Source organism: Rattus norvegicus, chromosome 5 (assembly GCF_021556685.1).
Source record: "Rattus norvegicus strain SHRSP/BbbUtx chromosome 5, alternate assembly SHRSP_T2T, whole genome shotgun sequence".
NCBI lineage: Eukaryota > Metazoa > Chordata > Mammalia > Rodentia > Muridae > Rattus > Rattus norvegicus.
In genome coordinates this window covers 88,082,071-88,100,396 of record NC_141538.1, presented here as the reverse complement: position 1 = coordinate 88,100,396, position 18,326 = coordinate 88,082,071, and the positions used below count along the sequence as shown (strand labels likewise).

The 18,326-nt window shown below is 36.9% G+C and overlaps 1 protein-coding gene across 1 annotated transcript in view; it reads left to right on the top strand.

Annotated features, from left to right (window-relative positions):
* Brinp1 (BMP/retinoic acid inducible neural specific 1) overlaps window positions 1-18,326 on the top strand; it is a 200,444-nt gene that overhangs the window by 117,762 nt on the left and 64,356 nt on the right. The window contains 3 exon segments of the mRNA NM_080482.3: window positions 1,397-1,587; window positions 9,530-9,699; window positions 12,301-12,406. Of these exon segments, the coding sequence (NP_536730.2) occupies window positions 1,397-1,587; window positions 9,530-9,699; window positions 12,301-12,406 (467 nt within the window).

Genomic DNA, 18,326 nt, shown 5'->3' with positions numbered 1-18,326 from the left:
GCAAAAGCAAGCTTAGTCAAATCCTACTAAGTCTGAGCTCTTGTATCTTTCCAGGTTACTACCAATGCATCTATAGTGATTTACATGTGCATCCATATGAAATTTTAAGAAGATAAAGCTATTAAACAATGTTTCATATTAGATTAATGCCCTGTGATTTTCAGTCATTGTCACAGTGTATTTCATAGAACCCTCATATCAACAGTCAAAAATAAACACTATTCATTGGCTTTGTAGATGTACAATGATATACAGTGGAAACCCATGTTTTCTCCAATGTTGTAGCACTGAAATTCTAGCAGGTTTAACAATATATGCAGCCCCAAATTCAATGCTTCTTTGTGAGATCATCTCTACATTATACCAAAAAAGTATGAATTATGTTAACTCCCACTAAATTCTGGTATTGAAATGAGTTCTGGGACCAACACTCAATTTTTGAAAAGTCCTGAGTCTCAGGTAGTTTTGTGCCTTGTTCCTGTCCTTTGTTTCTCTACTGGATTCCCTTGTTATCTCTCTTCCTAATTTCCTTAAATACTTTCACCCATTTGCTCCTTCATTCCTCCTTTCAGACTTATATTAAATCATTCCATGTAGAACATCAGTAGGCTGATAAGAGTACAAATATAGAATTAACTGAGATGTTTCTATATGTGAAATAAACTCATAGTCTAGTGATGGCGAGGGGCAAGCAAGAAGATTGGAGATCTTGTTCCGACTTGATCCTTCTTGATCCTTCCTTCAGAAGAAATCAGCAATAAATCATAATCCAGTTTTACAGAGCTGGTGTGATAATTAGAAAAGAATGGGGTTTTTACTCTTGAGAACTGTAATGTATGAAAATCATCATCTCAATCATAATTTATCACTTGTATCTCTTGATTATTATTTCTTTAACTCAGTCTTTCCATTAAAAACTTAGTTTAAAAAATGACCCCTGAATTTTGTATTCTTGATGATTAGCAAGAAACTTAAGGGCCTGGCTGTGACTCTGATTAAGTATCCAAAGGACCACAAATATATATATATATATATATATATATATATATATGTATGTATGTATATATATATATATATATATTTGTGGATTATATGGAATTGAAAATTCTCAATCAAATATAAAAATAATTTATAGACCTGAGGAAGCAGTTGTCATCCCAGTACGTGAGAGGTAGAGCCAGGAGCAAAATTAGATCAAGACCAGCCAGGGTTATAAGGTAAATTTCAGCTTAGCTTAACTGCAAGTGAGTTGTAATCTGAAAAAAGAATATAATGAAATGAAAACTAACTACAGATAGCCTACCTTCTAGAAGAGGTGCCTAAATGGGGTGCATGGGTGGTCTGTGGCATGTGGCTACAAATAAGCTGAGGAATGTTGCCTCTCTCTCCTGCTCAGGGAGTTTGCCCGTTGGAAGGTGAGGAACACAGCCATAGAAAGGAGAGATCTGGTCCGTCATCCAGTGCCCCTCATGCCGGAGTTTCAAAGGAGCATTCGTCTGCTTGGCAGGAGACCCACCACCCAGCAGTTCATTGATACCATCATCAAAAAGTACGGCACACACCTGCTCATCTCTGCTACATTGGGAGGTAGGTCAGCAGCTACAGGGCCATGATTTCATCATTTTTGTTTCCAAGATGACAGGAGAATGGGATGCTTTGAGAGCCAAGACATTTTAGTCTCTCTTCCTTATATATCTCTCAAAAGCATACATTTCCATAGATGCCAACTGTCTTGGCTGCTGAGATCATGTCAGAAGAGATGATCCACATCTACATAAAGTATAATTTTGGAATATTAACTCTTGTGAAAATATGAATTAATGGAATGAAATATTTTTAAGAATGCTTCATGTTATCATTGTCCTCATACTTCTGGAATGGGATCTAATTTTGGGAAAATGAAATGTCATGTGAATTTAGGGAATTTGTTTTGTTTAAGTCAGCATTAAGGGGTGATATTTTAGGTTAGCTGTATGTAAGTGGACTATCGTATGCATATTATATGGGATTGGAATAGGTTAATAGGAAAGTAGGCCAGTTGCTTTGCTCTACTCAGCCTTACCCATATTCCCTTCTAGGGTAATCCATCTGTGAGAGAAAGAGTAAAGGGAGTAGACTGAAACCAATGAAAAGACCACAGGAACAATGGGAACTGGTATAAACTGGGGCATTTAAGTCATGGTGTCCTGCCTGAATGCGTCATTTGATATCCCTTAAGCACTAAAGTCTTTTTTTCTTCAGTAACTAAGTTCGCTGTACTTTCTGAAAATCTTCAGTGCTTCAACACCTGTATAGAGCTGATGAGATGCACTTGGTTATGGACCAAGCAAGAGAACATAAATCAATCTGTTGGACAGACTGAAGTGTTATTCCAACGTGGGTCTTTTCCTTTGGACATTTGTACTTACCTCATGGACGCAGTGGAACTTTCATTCAATAGGGGGTGTCTTGACAAAGGCAGGTGGCAGTGCTTTTCAGGATGAATATACACTATTTGTGAGCATGGAGGTCTTCATGTGTGTGAGCATATGTGCAGACGCACACACATATAAGCACATATGAATGTATAAAATCTCAAAGTGGATATTAGCTCAAGTTGCTTTCTGTATTATTTATTGAGATAATTCTCTTGCGGAAGGTGGAACTTACTGATTTGGAGTGGTTGCCTATCAAACCCAGCGGAACTCTTCTGTCTTGAGCTATCCAGAACCCTCAGGATTACAGGCAGATGCTCTCATGCCACCTATTTTCTTAGGTCCTCATGCCAAACAACAACATGTTTACTTACTGCAACATGTCCTCAGATTCTTTGAATATATTTTGATGATAAAAAAAATCAGCAATTTGATGACTTGGGGAATATGGTATAGGTGTTGGATAGATAAATTCATTCATTATTAGAATCACTTTAGCCACTAGTTAATGAGGTTTGCTGCAATGTGTCCATTTTATGTTGTCTGTATTTCTCAGAACTGGAAGTTAAATTCCAATAGCTGCTTTTACTTTATAAATAATAAAATCAGAACCAAGAGGAATTACAATCAATATGTGATACAGCTAAGTTCAAAATTCAAGATTTCCTGATCACGAAACCTTCATTATTTACAAAATCACATATCAGTTGTATCTTTAACCAATTGGCAACTCATAAAACTATCCTCTCCAACAGCCAACAGATTAGCATTTATTTTTAACTCTTATTAAGCTGATATTAAATTAAGGACTTTCATTGTGGCATTATTAGTAAAAACCATACTCATTTGTAAAAAGAAAATGAGGTGATTTCTACAGAACCTGGCATCCACTTATACCCTTTCCTTTAAATGACTCTGAGCTCCTTTTTCACAGAGAAAACATAGTTGATGCACAATTCTTCCATTAAAAGCTCTGCTTTGTTCTCAGTCCCTGGAAATTCAGAGTAACAAAAGACATTTCTTTCTCCGTGAAATATATTTTTAATTTCTCTGAGACAAGGTGGTAAATTATTCACAGAGCCTTGTTCCTCTCCTGTTTTTACAACACAATAGTTTAAAATATGCAAAGCACTGAATTGAAATCTGATGTTGGACAGCAGTCTCTGAACATTCACTCAGGCCTCACTGAGGATGGGCAGAGCAACTAAGAGAGAGACATTTACCATGGATCAAATACTGTGTGTCAGAATCTATGCGAGGTTCTTCACATTACATCACTTCACTTGTTCACTCACTCATTCCTTCATTCATGCTTGGAAAAAATATTTCTTAAGGCCTGTGTACCAGGAGTGAAAGGGTTAAGGAACTATTTTAAGGAAAGGGACAGGGTCTAGAATGAGGCCAGCTGCATTCTAGTTCCGCAGTACACTTTTCATCATCTCAGATGTTACATCTGCAAATACTTAGTTCGCTTTGCCTTGCTTTCATTTTTTTGTACTTAGTCATACTAATAGCTTTCTTTCTTTTTTTTTTTTTTTTTCGGAGCTGGGGACCAAACCCAGGGCCTTGTGCTCACTAGGCAAGCGCTCTTCCACTGAGCTAAATCCCCAACCCCATAGCTTTCTTTTAATACATATTGTGAGGGTTAAAAGAAAAGATATATAAAAAATCCTTAGCAAACACTGGCATGTGGCTTAAGGGCAGAAAATGCTGAGTTCACTGTCACTAACAAATTCTTGCTATTGTTGTCACTATCATCACTGTTATTATTTAATGGAACTAAAGAACTCAGGGTATCCGTGATCGAAGCCATATCCTGTCACTCAACAGAAGAGTGGGAGGTATTCAGAAACTCATATTCCTGCCAGGATATCAGTTTTCCAATCTCTATAAGAAGTGTAGAAAATATTATTTATTATAGTTTTTTTTTGTCTCCCTCGGAATACTGTATTCACAGCGAAGAAATGCTTTGATAAACCTTCTGAGGTGTCAAGTAAGTTCCTAAGGGCATAATTAAATAACAAAAGACGAGTGTTAAACTGTCATGTACAGGACTAGAAGTGCATTTGCTCAGCTCTTTAGGGAAATGAAAGAGGAAGGACTGAGTGGGAAGCATACAAGAGGTGAAGAAGGGACCAGCAACTTAGGTGTTTCCACTGGCTCTTTAAATTTTTATGAAAACTGTTCAATGCACAAAACCCCTTGATAAAATGATCTGATGGAAAATAGTTTAGAGAGAAATTCTGTGTTTGGAATTGCATACAGTAATTTTCCATAGTCCCTCTGAAAGTCATGGTTTTGGGTTAAAAAAAGCATTTTGTAGGCTAGATATCTGTGAGATATGCCTGATTAAATGGGCATTCATGCTTGGAATATGTGCCTACCTGTTTAAAAGGCATACATGCGTTCCCTCAAAACTTGACTGTGAGTGACTGTCCCTGTTTATGGATATGTGCACAGTCTCACATTAATACACATATGCATATATGCTTATATGAGAGATTTTGCATGTATAGAAATGTACATACTATATTCAGACCTTATTATACATAAATATGAGGACCCATGCTCCTTCCTTGTCTATTTATGTGTTCTTGTGATGGAACCTGGTATTCTCCACATTGCATATAAGGAAGCATTATTTTGGCTGAGACGATAGCAGCTAATAAAATCGTAATGTTTCTAAAGAAAGGGTGAGAAAATATTACATCATCCCCAAGTTTTGTTACCTCAGTGCCTCCCACAGAACAGTATTTTCCATTGACTCAAAAAGTAAAATAACCAGCTTCCAGCTCTCTCCGTTTTCTGTGTGCTGGAGTTAACAGTCTTGCTTTGTGCCTCTAAGGAAAAGTGCTTCAGGGAGTAAGGCAAAATGCTGGAAAGACTAGAAGACTGAGGAAAGGCCTGTATGGGGTGAAGAAGCAATTTGCTGAAATGCCCAAGTGGGAATGAAGCTCCAAACAGCACATTCTCTTAATATACACGAAATTAAGTCTTAATAATGCAGCAAGAAGTCCATTAACCCCTCTTGATCTAAGGCTTGCTTCTGCCAGCTCTCTGTCCAGAGGGAACTGGCTTGTTTCACCTTCTGTTCTATAGGCCCCTACGAGAGCTGAAGCTGACATGTGGAATATTTATTTCTACTGCTTCATTGCCTTAACTCCTACCCTCACTTACTATAAACTTCTCTACCCATCTATTGATGCATTCATTTATCCAATCATCTGTCCACACATTCATCCTCTGCCCATCCATTTCCTTGTCAAATGATAACAGAACATCTGCTCTTTGTTGAACCCTAGGAGAAGCATTGAGTACATTAGAAAGATGAATTGGGTGATTCACATTTACTCTTTCCACTGTCCCTGACTCTTAAAGTGCAATTGGATATAAAGTCATCTCTAAGCTAGAACTTTTCAGGCTCAAAGCGAATAGTAGCATTTCCTATTATCCAATAGGGAACGGGGAATATGAGAAAATGCAAGCTTATATCCATTTCAGAATTCAGTCAAAGTATATGACAAGAAGTACTTGGATCATCTTTATCTGGGATATTTCAATCTTGATGCTCATGTAGATAGGTCAATAACTAAGTCCTGTAGAGTTGGTATGTTTCCATATTTATTTATTTCTGTATAGTCTTACGATCATTTACTAAGTACAAAATTCATGCTCACATGTGCTAAATAGGAATAAAAAAGGACTTTACAAGTGACCCAACCTCACAGTACTTCTGATCTAAAGCAAGGGACAAGCCATTAGCTTAGGAATCCCTAATGAAAAACAGCACGATATGTAGTATGTTGTGGCATTGAAGGCAATTGTGGGCATACTTGGGAAGCATTATCAACCCAGGTAAAGTCAGGAATGGGAGGCAGAGCGACAGATTCTAAGGGAAGGTCTTATCAGACAAAGGGGAATGAATTAATGTTAGCCAGGACAGAAAAGCAGAGTAAGGTAAAGTGCTTTCATTTTACATAGCAGAGCAGTCAACCAAAAGAAAGAAAGAGGGTTGCATTAGGCAAAACAGAGTTGTTGGCAGTCAGGTAAAGAGGGGTTTGTTTTGTGCAGCAGTGATATTTAACACAGAAGTAAAGTGGACCATGCATTACTTGAGTGTATGCATCACGAGAGAGAACATGTTCTCAGGACTTGTGGTCTATGTTATTTACTGAGGTCTTACACACTGGTCTCTCTTTCTGTCTGTGTGTCCCTCTGCCCTGGTGATTTATCTGGAATATGAAAATCATCTTAAGCTGCTTTTCCCTACAACCTTCTCTGGATAATAGAAGCAGTATGTAATCCCAAGTAGAAGCACTCTAAGCTATTTAAAATTCTCTCCAGGTGTTACCTAGTTTATATCTAGGTACTCTAGTTCCCAGGTCTGTGACTTTACTCACCAACTAATTCACACAGTCTCTCAAATTTTATCCATCTCTGTCTTCCTTCCCTCTTCTTGCTGTCTCCCCTCCCTTTCCTTCCCCTTACTTCCCTTTGAAATTTCCTTCCTTTGCTGTAATTAACACACACACACACACACACACACACACACACACACACACACACACACACACACCTTTTAGGGAAATAATGGCTGGGTTTAAACTCAGAGCTTTGGATATGCTGAGCACATACTTTACCAGTGAGTAACATCCCAGCCCCATCCTAATTGATTTTTTAAGGGTTACAATGGGCCAGACATACTTCTAAAGACTACATTTTTAAAAGGAAACAGAAAGGGGTGGAATTAAATTTAATAGTACATTTGATTTAATGTAACACAGTGAAAATAACATCATGTCAACAAGGTAGTAAGAAGAGTACTACCAATGAGAATACTACAATGAGAGATACATTTTTATTCTAAATCTTCTTGTGGCATTCCGTTTCATAGCATAGCTGAGTGTCCTAGTCTTTTGTCATTGTGACAGCTGCCAAAGTACTCAAACAGGGAAATGCCAAGCACAGACACTAGACCTGAGCTGAATGTACAATCTGGGGCAAATTGCAGGCAAATGATTCCTTCCTTTAGGTTGATGACATAGCGTTATAGCCAATCCCTATGCAGTTCTTAGGGATGTACTTGGGTATGCCAGATACAGGGCTCGGAAGAGAAACTGGTCTTAGAAATGGCCTAGAAAGCTGGGTAAAATTTCAAAAGTCAAACATTTAGGAGAGGGAGAGGACACACTTCACCTGAAAGTAAGTTTTCTGTTCTCTCTTTAACTCAAAACGTCGTTCATATTCTAAAAACTTTCCAGTTGTCCTACATATCAGGTTTTATGCCTTGGAATGTACTATGAGGCATTGTTCCTTAAATATTTTATTTTGTTCATTCTATGTAATGGTAAGTGCTGTCTAATGGATATCTGCAATTATCAAATTATTATAATTAATACTAATAATATGTTTGCCGAATGCCATGTAGGATCCAAGTATTTCCTGTATCAGAACCCTTGGAAGGAGATGCAGCTTGTGTCACTCTTGCACATGAAGCATCTGAACTGATGAAAACGACTTCCAGCCAAGGCAGGCTCGTTCTACAATCTTGGGCTATAATGACAAATAATAATCAACTAACTCACCTTTTAATAACTATTTTTATTTTGCTTTTAAGCTCTGCAATCTGATTATATGTCCTCTGATCTGTCTACTCCATCAGTCCTGTGTTCTCCCAACATCTCTCACCTTTATCTTGTGTTTAGTTTCCATGTTTTTCTAATTTGTCTCTTTCGCTGCTTGTTTTATCTTATGGCCCTGACTGGCCTGTAGCTCACCACAGTTCAGCTTGCCTTCAAACTCACCAATTTACCTCTGACAACTGAGTGCAGTGATTAAAAGTGAATGTCACCACCCCTGTCTCACCTTTATGTCTATTTTTCTTTCTCCTTTTTTTCTTCTTTCTTTCCCAACCTCCCATCCTCACTTCATTCTTCCCACCCACCACACCTCTCATCTTCCTTCTCTCACCTTCTTTCCTTTGTGGTGGCTGGAATCGGGTGCACAGCTTGCTTTGTGCATTCTTAGAACATGCTGCAGCATCAATCGAAAGGCAGTGTCAAATGCTAATTGATTTTTAAGTGTTAATATGAAATAAAGAGAGTCCTTGCATCTTAACGAATTCATTCTTGCTGATAATCCCAAAGGGATTTTGTTGCTGTTGTTTTGTTGCTGAGTTTTGTTCTTGTTCTTTTTTATTTCTCCCATATTGCTGATATTGATAATGATGATATAGACTAAAGTCAGGGACGAGTTCAGATGGACTATTAAGAAATGTAGACACGTTGTCAGTGAAGAATGGAGGCAGGAGTGTGGTAGCCCTGTCTACTTGCTGAAAACATCTAGAGTTTTTCACAATCTTACATTGAAATAGATTACTAGCACATCCAATACCATAATACCTTGGTAGTATTAGGAATCTATATATGAATTTCTAGGAAAATTCATGAAAGAAAATCTATAAGTTCATATAGTCATATTTATATCTGTAAGATAGATTTTATTTATAACTTAATTTCACTGCTCCATTCATCAATCATCTAAAAAGTCTCTATCTCTCTATCTCATTCCTTCTCTCTCCATACAACCACCTAAGAATTTACCTGTCTATTCACTCCCTTTCCTGTATCTGTCTATTATTACTCTACATATCTATTACCTGGATTGGTCTATCAATAAAAGAGTACACTGAGAATAAAAAAAGGATGGATATGAAGAAATGATAAGGAAATGGTAGCAAAAATGAAAAGGAAGAATTAAGTTGTATTGAAACAGAAGGAAAAATACAAAGAAAAGGTATCTATGCCAAATCAATCATAAACGTTCTTAGAACTAGAGGATTTCATTAGGTAAGACAAGGCCCTTGAAATACATGAACAGGTTTATTTGGAAATGAACTGTGATTGCTGTTCATTATTTGATGGTCATTGCTTTAATGGGATCTATAACAACTCTGGATTACATCTTCTGCACTGTGCCCTTGATTTTATGGGTACAGGGATATTCAGACTGCTTGGTTGGAGTATATGTCTGTCTTCAGCATCCCAACTCCGGAATCCCTCATCCCACACTGAAATTGGAATAACCTTTCTCATCTTCTGTTCTTTCCCCTGCAGGAGAGGAGGCTTTGACCATGTACATGGACAAAAGTCGCCTCGACCGGAAGTCAGGAAATGCTACCCAAAGTGTTGAAGCTTTGCACCAGCTTGCATCATCCTACTTTGTCGACCGTGATGGCACCATGAGAAGGCTCCATGAGATCCAGATTTCAACTGGAGCAATCAAGGTACAGCCTTAGGGTGTACTTAGATTCTCAAGAAAACAGAACCACGATAGAGACAATCTGAAAGCAGATAGCAAACATACTTTGCTTCACCCACCACTCATATCGATCTTACCAAATCTCTTAGAAAACGAGTGTCTTCATTAGGATGGCCTTATCTAGTGACTTATAAATATATTTTGCTATGACCATTGTTGAATTAACTATAGTGCTGTCCGTGTATGTTAAATAGATGATTTTATGGACAACTACTCACTTGTGAATGAATACTCAGCCATCCTGCTCACGGATCACTGTTCATTTGCACTAACACTGCCCACAGAACCTTCCGAGATACTGGAAATACCTCTATCTTTACTGGCCAGGAAGTGGGTTTAGTCACATGTGATTAGCGAACACTTGACTATGTCTACAGAGGAAATACCTTTGTAAGTCGATTCGATTCTAACTAATTCAAAGTCAAGGAGACACGTTGACTATATTAGCTCTGGACTATCAAGTCAGTGGCTTTCAGTACAGGAAATTTAAGATTCCATTTCCAGTACAGGGAGTTTAGAGATGACCTCTACAAAGAAAGTGCGGGAGGACATTCTTCTTGAAATAAGGAATTAATTCGTCAGAGGATATTTTTCTCTGTCCTAAATTTTCTTAAACTTGATTATGGCTACATTTTCCATCTCCGTCTTTGCTCTAACTTCTGAGTAAAATGTACATCTTGTCTCATATTAAAAATCTCTAAGACATCACTAGAGAGAAGAGACAGAGGGGGAAGGTCAAGTTGGACTCAGGCAGCTTAAATCAGAAATTGATCATTAGTAGAAAAACCTGTGAGCGGAGGAGAACCTGACTGGGGAGGAGGGTAGCAAGGAGAGGAATGAATCAGTTCAACAAACAAAGGACTAGCTTATCCAGGAAGAATCCTCTATATTGGGGGTATTATGTTATTAAAGAGTTTGGCACTAGAGACAGATCTTTATGAAGCCATGAGAGTCTGGTAGCGGCAAAGGATTGGTTTTCATTATTGCCAAGTAGTTCTCTACCCCCAGATGAGGTATAGAATTGAGATATTGAAGCCCTGTCAGGAGATAATCCTCTTCTGTGCATCCTGGAATGTGCAGCCTGCCTCTTTAGGAGGGATTTCTCAAACAAATTGCACAGAGGCCTCTCAATGAGCCAGTTTTACACTAACGCTGGCTTCTATGTGCAATTTGGCTCTGGGAAGTTTTTTTTTTTTGTTTTTGTTTTTGTTTTCCTGTTTGCTTGAAGCTATCTCAGGACTCACAACACTTGAACATGCCTCACTGCTAGATTTGAAGAAAGCCAGCCTATGACCCAGATAAAGTAACTATAGTAAAATAAGTTAGTAATGTTAAGTCTTACTCAATGAGAAGCATACTATTATTCAGCATAAACAGAAGGAATTATTTGAAAGAAAGAAAGAAACAAACATTGGGCAGCTGGTAAAGGTGCGTACTGCATATACCTGATTACCTGAGTTTGATCGCCTCCTATTCAAATAAAGGTTGAAGGAAGAGAACAAACTCCACAAAGTTGCCCTCTGGTCAATATATGTATTGTGTGAGATGCATGCTTCCAATTACATAATATGACCATATGGAGAGGTAAATATGCACATTGATGATGATGACACCATGTTGATGATGATGCAATATTAATAATAATAACCTGAAAACTATAATCACTTTATTTCTTTACATAAAAGCACTGCTAAATTTACAGAAAATGGAAGCTAGAGACTGAGGAAGGACAAGATACCAGCCTACATGTATAAGATGCTCTGTATCTTCCCACAAGTTGGCTTTCCCTTCAGTGGAGGCTGTGCTTTTACAGTTGAACACACACTTCAGCTCAAAAGAATGGGGAGTAAGGGAAGGGACCATTATATATAAAACCATTTTAATTTCATGGCTATTTTCATTCCATACAGAGGTTCCTTTGTGTCGCCATCTTGAATCTTGGAAGACAAAGTTACAAAGACACGATAGATAGATTCTAGATTTATTTATTCATTAATCCTGTAGTGGCACTCATTGGAGTTATTGCTGAACCTTCTTTTAAAACTGGAGACAATTGTACTGTTTTTGCCTGATAATGGTACCTGTGTACTCACTGCCATTTATAGGGGCATTTTGTAACCAGCGGTCATTTCTGAAGACTCCCTGTGCCAGGCACTTGAAGTTTTCACATGTGTCCCCCATTGATAGCTTGAGCTTGGTTACACTTAGAGGAGTTAAGTGACTTCCTTATGTCATATGGCAAATTAATGATAGTGGTTTTTATTTTTTCTGATTTTGAAGTCTAGGCTTGAGAATTCCATATTTGTGGTTCAATGTATTCATTCATTCATTCATTCATTCATTCATTCAACACCTAGCGTGATACTGTGAAGTGAGAAGTGGTGGTAGACAGTGGACATTATGGATCCAGTCTGTGTATTTGGTCATCTTTAATGTCCTGTCTGCTTATTCTGAGACACACATTCCCAGGCACAGGCCAGACATCTGCCAGTTGTGCAATCAATTTTTAGTGTATGTTACAGACCAGCATGCCGAACTTACTTTTCTCACTTAATGTCCACTCTAGGTCACAGAGACACGCACTGGGCCTCTGGGCTGTAACAGCTATGACAATCTGGACTCTGTGAGTTCTGTCCTTCTGCAAAGCACGGAGAGCAAACTGCACCTTCAAGGTAGGAAATTGATGCAAAATGGGTCAGCACTAGATGTGTATAGAGGGAAATAGTTCCAGAGAGGACCAATAAGAATGAGGCACATGGAGAATAGGGAAGAGGGAAAAAAGTCAGAAAAAAATAATTAAAATTTAAAATATGGAAATCAGGCAGCTGTGAGTTGATACATAACAATTTTAACACATACAGAGCATGAAACTGTGGTTATTAATTAGTTTTTAGAAAAGGGCATGAGAATGTGAGCGCTATCAGGTTACTTTGATAAAATACGTCTAAACCATATTATTTATAGATGCCTGATGCCTCAGACATACTATATATTAAACTTTCATATCTTATCATCTTATTGATTGGATTTCTAGTATATTTTGGAAAGTGATGTTTAAATATCAAACACAAATAGTATTCTCTGTTATTTCCTTTTTATTGGCTAATCATTTGTGGGTTTTAATAAAAAGATGCATACACCCTTTTTGTAGATTTACGAACTAGCAATGCTCAGTGCTGGCTGGTATATAGAAAGATACATCTGGCCATGCCCTTTAAAACAATAACCATTATGGGGATTAAGTTTTGATTTTTGTAAATGTTTCTCTTTAATCAGCTTTGTCAAATTTATATGAGTAAATTTATACCTTTGGATTTATATCACAGTAAGGGAAGGAAGTTATATATATATATATATATGTATATATATATAACGATGTTATAATAAACAATATATGCTTTCTTTAACTTTTTGAGATTACGTATAATTATGTCATTACCCCTCTCATTTCTTTTACATATTTTTAAAAACTATAAAATGATCTCAATTTTCTATATGTGAAATATAGTGAATTGTCTCACAGTTTAAAACATAGTATCAGGCCAGTAGCAAAATATTATTTATAAAGAATTTTCTAAAATAAGAGAAACTGATCTGGCATTCATTAAACACTGGAAGATTTCTTATTCAATGTCACTGGTTTTAACAATGTAAAAGAAGAAAATTAATCCTGTAAGAAAATGCCGGAATGTCAAACGAGGTTACTTTGGGAGAGTGAAGTTATATACTATTTTAAGCTTCTAGTTGCCTTTTCGACTTTCCTTCAATGATCACATATTAATTTTACAGTCAGGGGAAAAAAAGGTATGCTTTAACTTTGAGAAGACAAAAATCATGACCTTCGTAAAAAGTATATGCTGAAGATCGATCTGAATGTCACAGGCAAGAACTTGGGGTGAGACTAGCAGGCACAGGGCTTAGGAGAGCCTAACAGGACTATCTATGTTCTAGTTCCTTGACAGTTCTGTGATTCATGTACTTATTACAGACCATAATTAGCAAATAGTGTATGCAGAGCTTACCAGTTTCACTGGGGATACTCAATGAATATCTCCTAGGGAAACTCAGGCCAATATAATGGTTTCATGTTTTAACACACACACACACACACACACACACACACACACACACAGAGAGAGAGAGAGAGAGAGAGAGAGAGAGAGCAATATCATCTCAGATACTTAGAAACAAATTGAATTACTCCCTTTTTAGTAGAGAAAATAGTAGATAGGAGGACTTAGTTTAAAAAAATGGGGTTGGGGGACACATGGCGCATAGGCCTTGAATGAACTAGAATTTTCAGCACCTCAGTTCATACGATACCTGGATCAAGTCTTTAAAATTATACTTAAGATTTCAATATAGGAAGTTGGGTGCCAGTGTACGTTTTGTCATGTTCTGTGCATGCTGACAGTACAGAGAACTGTAAATTATAACTATAATCAGCTTAGTAAGATGATCAGATGTTACTACCAAGGAAAATTTTGACACTTGCAGTCTAATTTACCATGGATCCAGTAAAGCTTAAGCTTCAATGCTTTTTCTCCTGTCCTTACATTTTTTTCAAATTATGTATTCATTTTCATTTTTTAAAATTTCTTCCCTCTTAGATACTTCTGTATAAGACCCTGCACTCTAAAACCTCAGTGGTCCATGGGTGCCAATACTAGAAGTATGCTTGTCACACAGGAAGACCTTAACAATCCTGTCAGATATTTCAGAGCTGGGCTGAAGGACTGAGTCCATATTTAAGTATCTTATATTAAAAATGATGCTGAGAGTGGAATGTTTGGAGGAAGGCTACCAGTAGTAAGAAAGAATATTTACTTGAAGCACACAGATTTGTCTGAATTATATTGGTAGGAGAATATCTGAAGCACTGACTTACAGAAAACAGCTATCTTTGTTCATATAGACAAAATGGGCCAGGATCAATGTAGTAGGGAGGGGGATTCTAGTACCCTAGTTCTATCTCAGTTTAAAATGAAATTTTATTTATTATTTTCCCAGTTCCAAGGAATCAAAACTATAGCCTGTGACACACATATTATCACAATGAGGAAGACACTTAGCCTCAAAGTGGCATGCTCAATGCATATTCCTGCCCAAGCAAGGAGTGAGCTAGTTGCTGATGCAGTGGTCTCATGTTAGCTAAGCATTACAAGAAAATATGTTTGCAAATTGCTCTTTCTAACTCTGTGAAGAATTGAGTTGGAATTTTGATGGGGATTGCATTGAATCTGTAGGTTGCTTTTGGCAAGATGGCCATTTTTACAATATTAATCCTGCCAATCCATGAACGTGGGAGATATTTCTATCTTCTGAAATATTCTTCAGTTTCTTTCTTCAGAGACTTGAAGTTCTTGTCATACAGAACTTTCAATTGCTTGGTTTAGTCACACTGAGGTATTTTATATTATTTGTGACTTTTATGAAGGGTGTCACTTCCCTAATTTCTTTCTCAGCCTGTTTATCCTTTGAGTAGAGAAAGACTACTAATTTGTTTGAGTTAATTTTATATCTAGCCACTTTCCTGAAGTTATTTATATGTTTTAGAAGTTCTCTAGTGGAACTTTTGGGCTCACTTCAGTATACTATCATATCATCTTCAAATAGTGATATTTTTACTTCTTCCTTTCCAATTTGTATCCCTTTGACCTCCTTTTGTTGTCTGATTGCTTTGGTTAGCTTTTCAAGTAGTGTATTTAATAAGTGGGAGAGAAAGGGGATAACATTTAAAATGTAAATAAAAATATCCAATTAAAAAAGGAAAAAAAGGAAATATACTTGGTAGAAATATTACACATGTGAGTCAAGTATTATCAAACAATTAAGTTGAGTAATTTTGACGAGAGTGATTTGTTACTACTCTAATTTTATTTTAATTTTATTTATTTTCATACCAACCACCATTTTTTCTCTTCCTTCTCCTCCTGGTCCCTCCCTCATAACATGTCTGGACCCATCTACTACTCCATTTCTCTTCAGAAAAGTCCCAGCCTCTATAGATATCAACCACCCATGGAAAATCTAGTTGTAGTGAATCTAAGCACCTCCTCTCCAGTTAAGGCAAGCAAAGGAAACCCAGTAGATAGAAGCAATCCCAAAGGCAGACAACAGAGTCATAGACATCCCTTGCTTCCACTCTTTGAGTCCTACAAGAAGACCACTCTAACAACTGTAACACATATGAAGGTTCCCTGGTTGACTACACTGTATCTGTCATCAACTATTGACTCAGGTTAGTTAATTCAGTGGTTTTTCTTGTGATGTCCTTGACCTCTCTGGCTTCTAGCACTCTTCTTCCCCATCTTCTGAGGGATTTCCCAAGCTCCAACTAATGTTTAGCTGTTAGGTTTCAGCATGTGTTTCCATCAGCTGTTGGGTAAAGCCACTCTGATGACATTTGGAGTAGACTTCAATCCATGAGTATAGCAGAATATTATTAGGCATCATTCCATTGACTTTTTTCCATTTGTGTTTGGTTCTCTCAGTTGTCTCTGGTCTATCCGGCCTCTGCCTATTGGCCCTCTTGTTAGTGTCAGGGTTTGTATCCATCTCAACTCATGAGACTAAATATTGGTGGGCCACTTCCACAATTTGTCTGTCACCTTTAGCCCACTAAATCTTGTGGTCATGACAAATTGTAGGTCAAAGTTTTTGTGGCTGATTTGGTATCCCATGCCCTCTACTGGAAGTTTTGCCTGGATGGGAATGTTTTAAATATTTTCTAGTGGCCAATATTGAGTTTTATAAAACTGATGAATCATCAAAGTTTTACTGAACTGTGCTTCAAATTTACAACTAGACTACATCTATGAACCTTTTAGATTAAGTCAATACCTCTATATATGATTCTATATTTGTCTATATCTGCTACATATATATTTATCTCTGTATATGTTTTATGATTGAATGTAAAATATTTACATAGTATGACCTATGTCACATTATAACACACACATATGTATGCATGTACATATATATTTTAAAATTCATTTCAGTAGTAAGTTAATAATAATTATAGGATGAAGATCAAGAGAAACATAGCTTCCTTCAAGGAAACATGTATTTTATAGATAGAGCAAAATGCCAGCAATAAAAGTACTAGATTATAACAGAGAAGATTATGAGGGCTATTATATAATATCAAATTATAGATGTTTTGTGAGGATAATTCCTGTGAGAAATATACACAGCTTGAGATCTGAAGGAGAAATGGGAAGGTAGGGGCATAGATGCAGAGGCTGACAGAAGAGTCTTTTAAAAGGAATATTCAATGAAATTAAAGTCTTATGAGATTAAAACAAAAGGCTCAGTGGTGAGAAAAAACAATACTATTTAAAAGTCTTTGCAACTTTTGATGCACACTAATGAGCTGAATATAAATGTAAGAAAAGTAGAAATTCTGGGAAAGTTTTCAAAAAATATTGCATGAAGTGAACTATATTTTAGAATGCCATTCTTTCTCTGTATAGGGAGAGCAAATGGGATGAGCTTTGTGACAATGGGGGCCATTGGGTTTAGAAAATGAGATGAAGGAATAGACCAGTTGGAGAGATATTATGGAAGCATTATGATACATGTTCAATGAAATAAGACATTGAACCATTTCAATAATTGATTCAATGGGATGTGGGGATGCCCCAGAGAAAATGAAGAGACAAACATCTATGATCCGAAGTAATGTGTACTGTAAGAGGAAGAATGAAGGGAGTACACAGCACTGTGGGCTTCAGGAAAATGGGTAGTTGATATCGTCAGTACAGGTGACAGAGTCATAGCAAAAGACATACAAAGAGATCAAAGAAACTTCTTAAAGACTAGACAGAATGACTTTGAATAGGCCATATGCAATAACCTAAAAATACTCAGTATAAAAAAAGGACTGAATATGAACATATTAAAACTCTTCGTAAAATATACTATTAATAGAATGTAAATGTTAACACAATGCGTGGCAGAGTTCTTATATAAATTATACGAATAACTTCTACCTGATGTTAGAATAAGGAAGCTATCCTATTTAAAAAGGGAAGAAAATGGATAAAATGCAGGTGTAAGTTGTTCACAAAAAAGAATCTATAGATGGCAAACATCTGAACAGATGCTTAAATTATCAGAAAAAAATGTAGATGAAAACTGCCTTCTAACACTACAGACCATAGAACTCCATGGCACAAAGGAAAAAGCTTGACAGTACCAAGAATTGAAAACTGAAGTCATGGGTGCTTGCACACTTTGCCAGAGGGAGCATAAATTAGTTACAGCAATTTCAGAAAGCTGTTAATGATATGAACTAAGAATCACATATGCGGTTTTGCTATGACCAAAACATTTTAACTCCTAAGAGGTATGCCAAAGGAAGTGTATCCAAGTCTACTGAAAGCCATGACTGTTTATAGCAAATTCAATTAAAATAGGAAAAAATAAGGAAACCATTAAATTGTATGCCTATCCTCAAGAAAATAAATACATTGATAGTGAGGGCCCCTCATACAGTGATGAGAAAACATGTCACTGCTTCATGCAACAATATGGGAACGTCTCACAAGTCTAACACTAAAAGTAAAATAATTCAGGCACAAAATG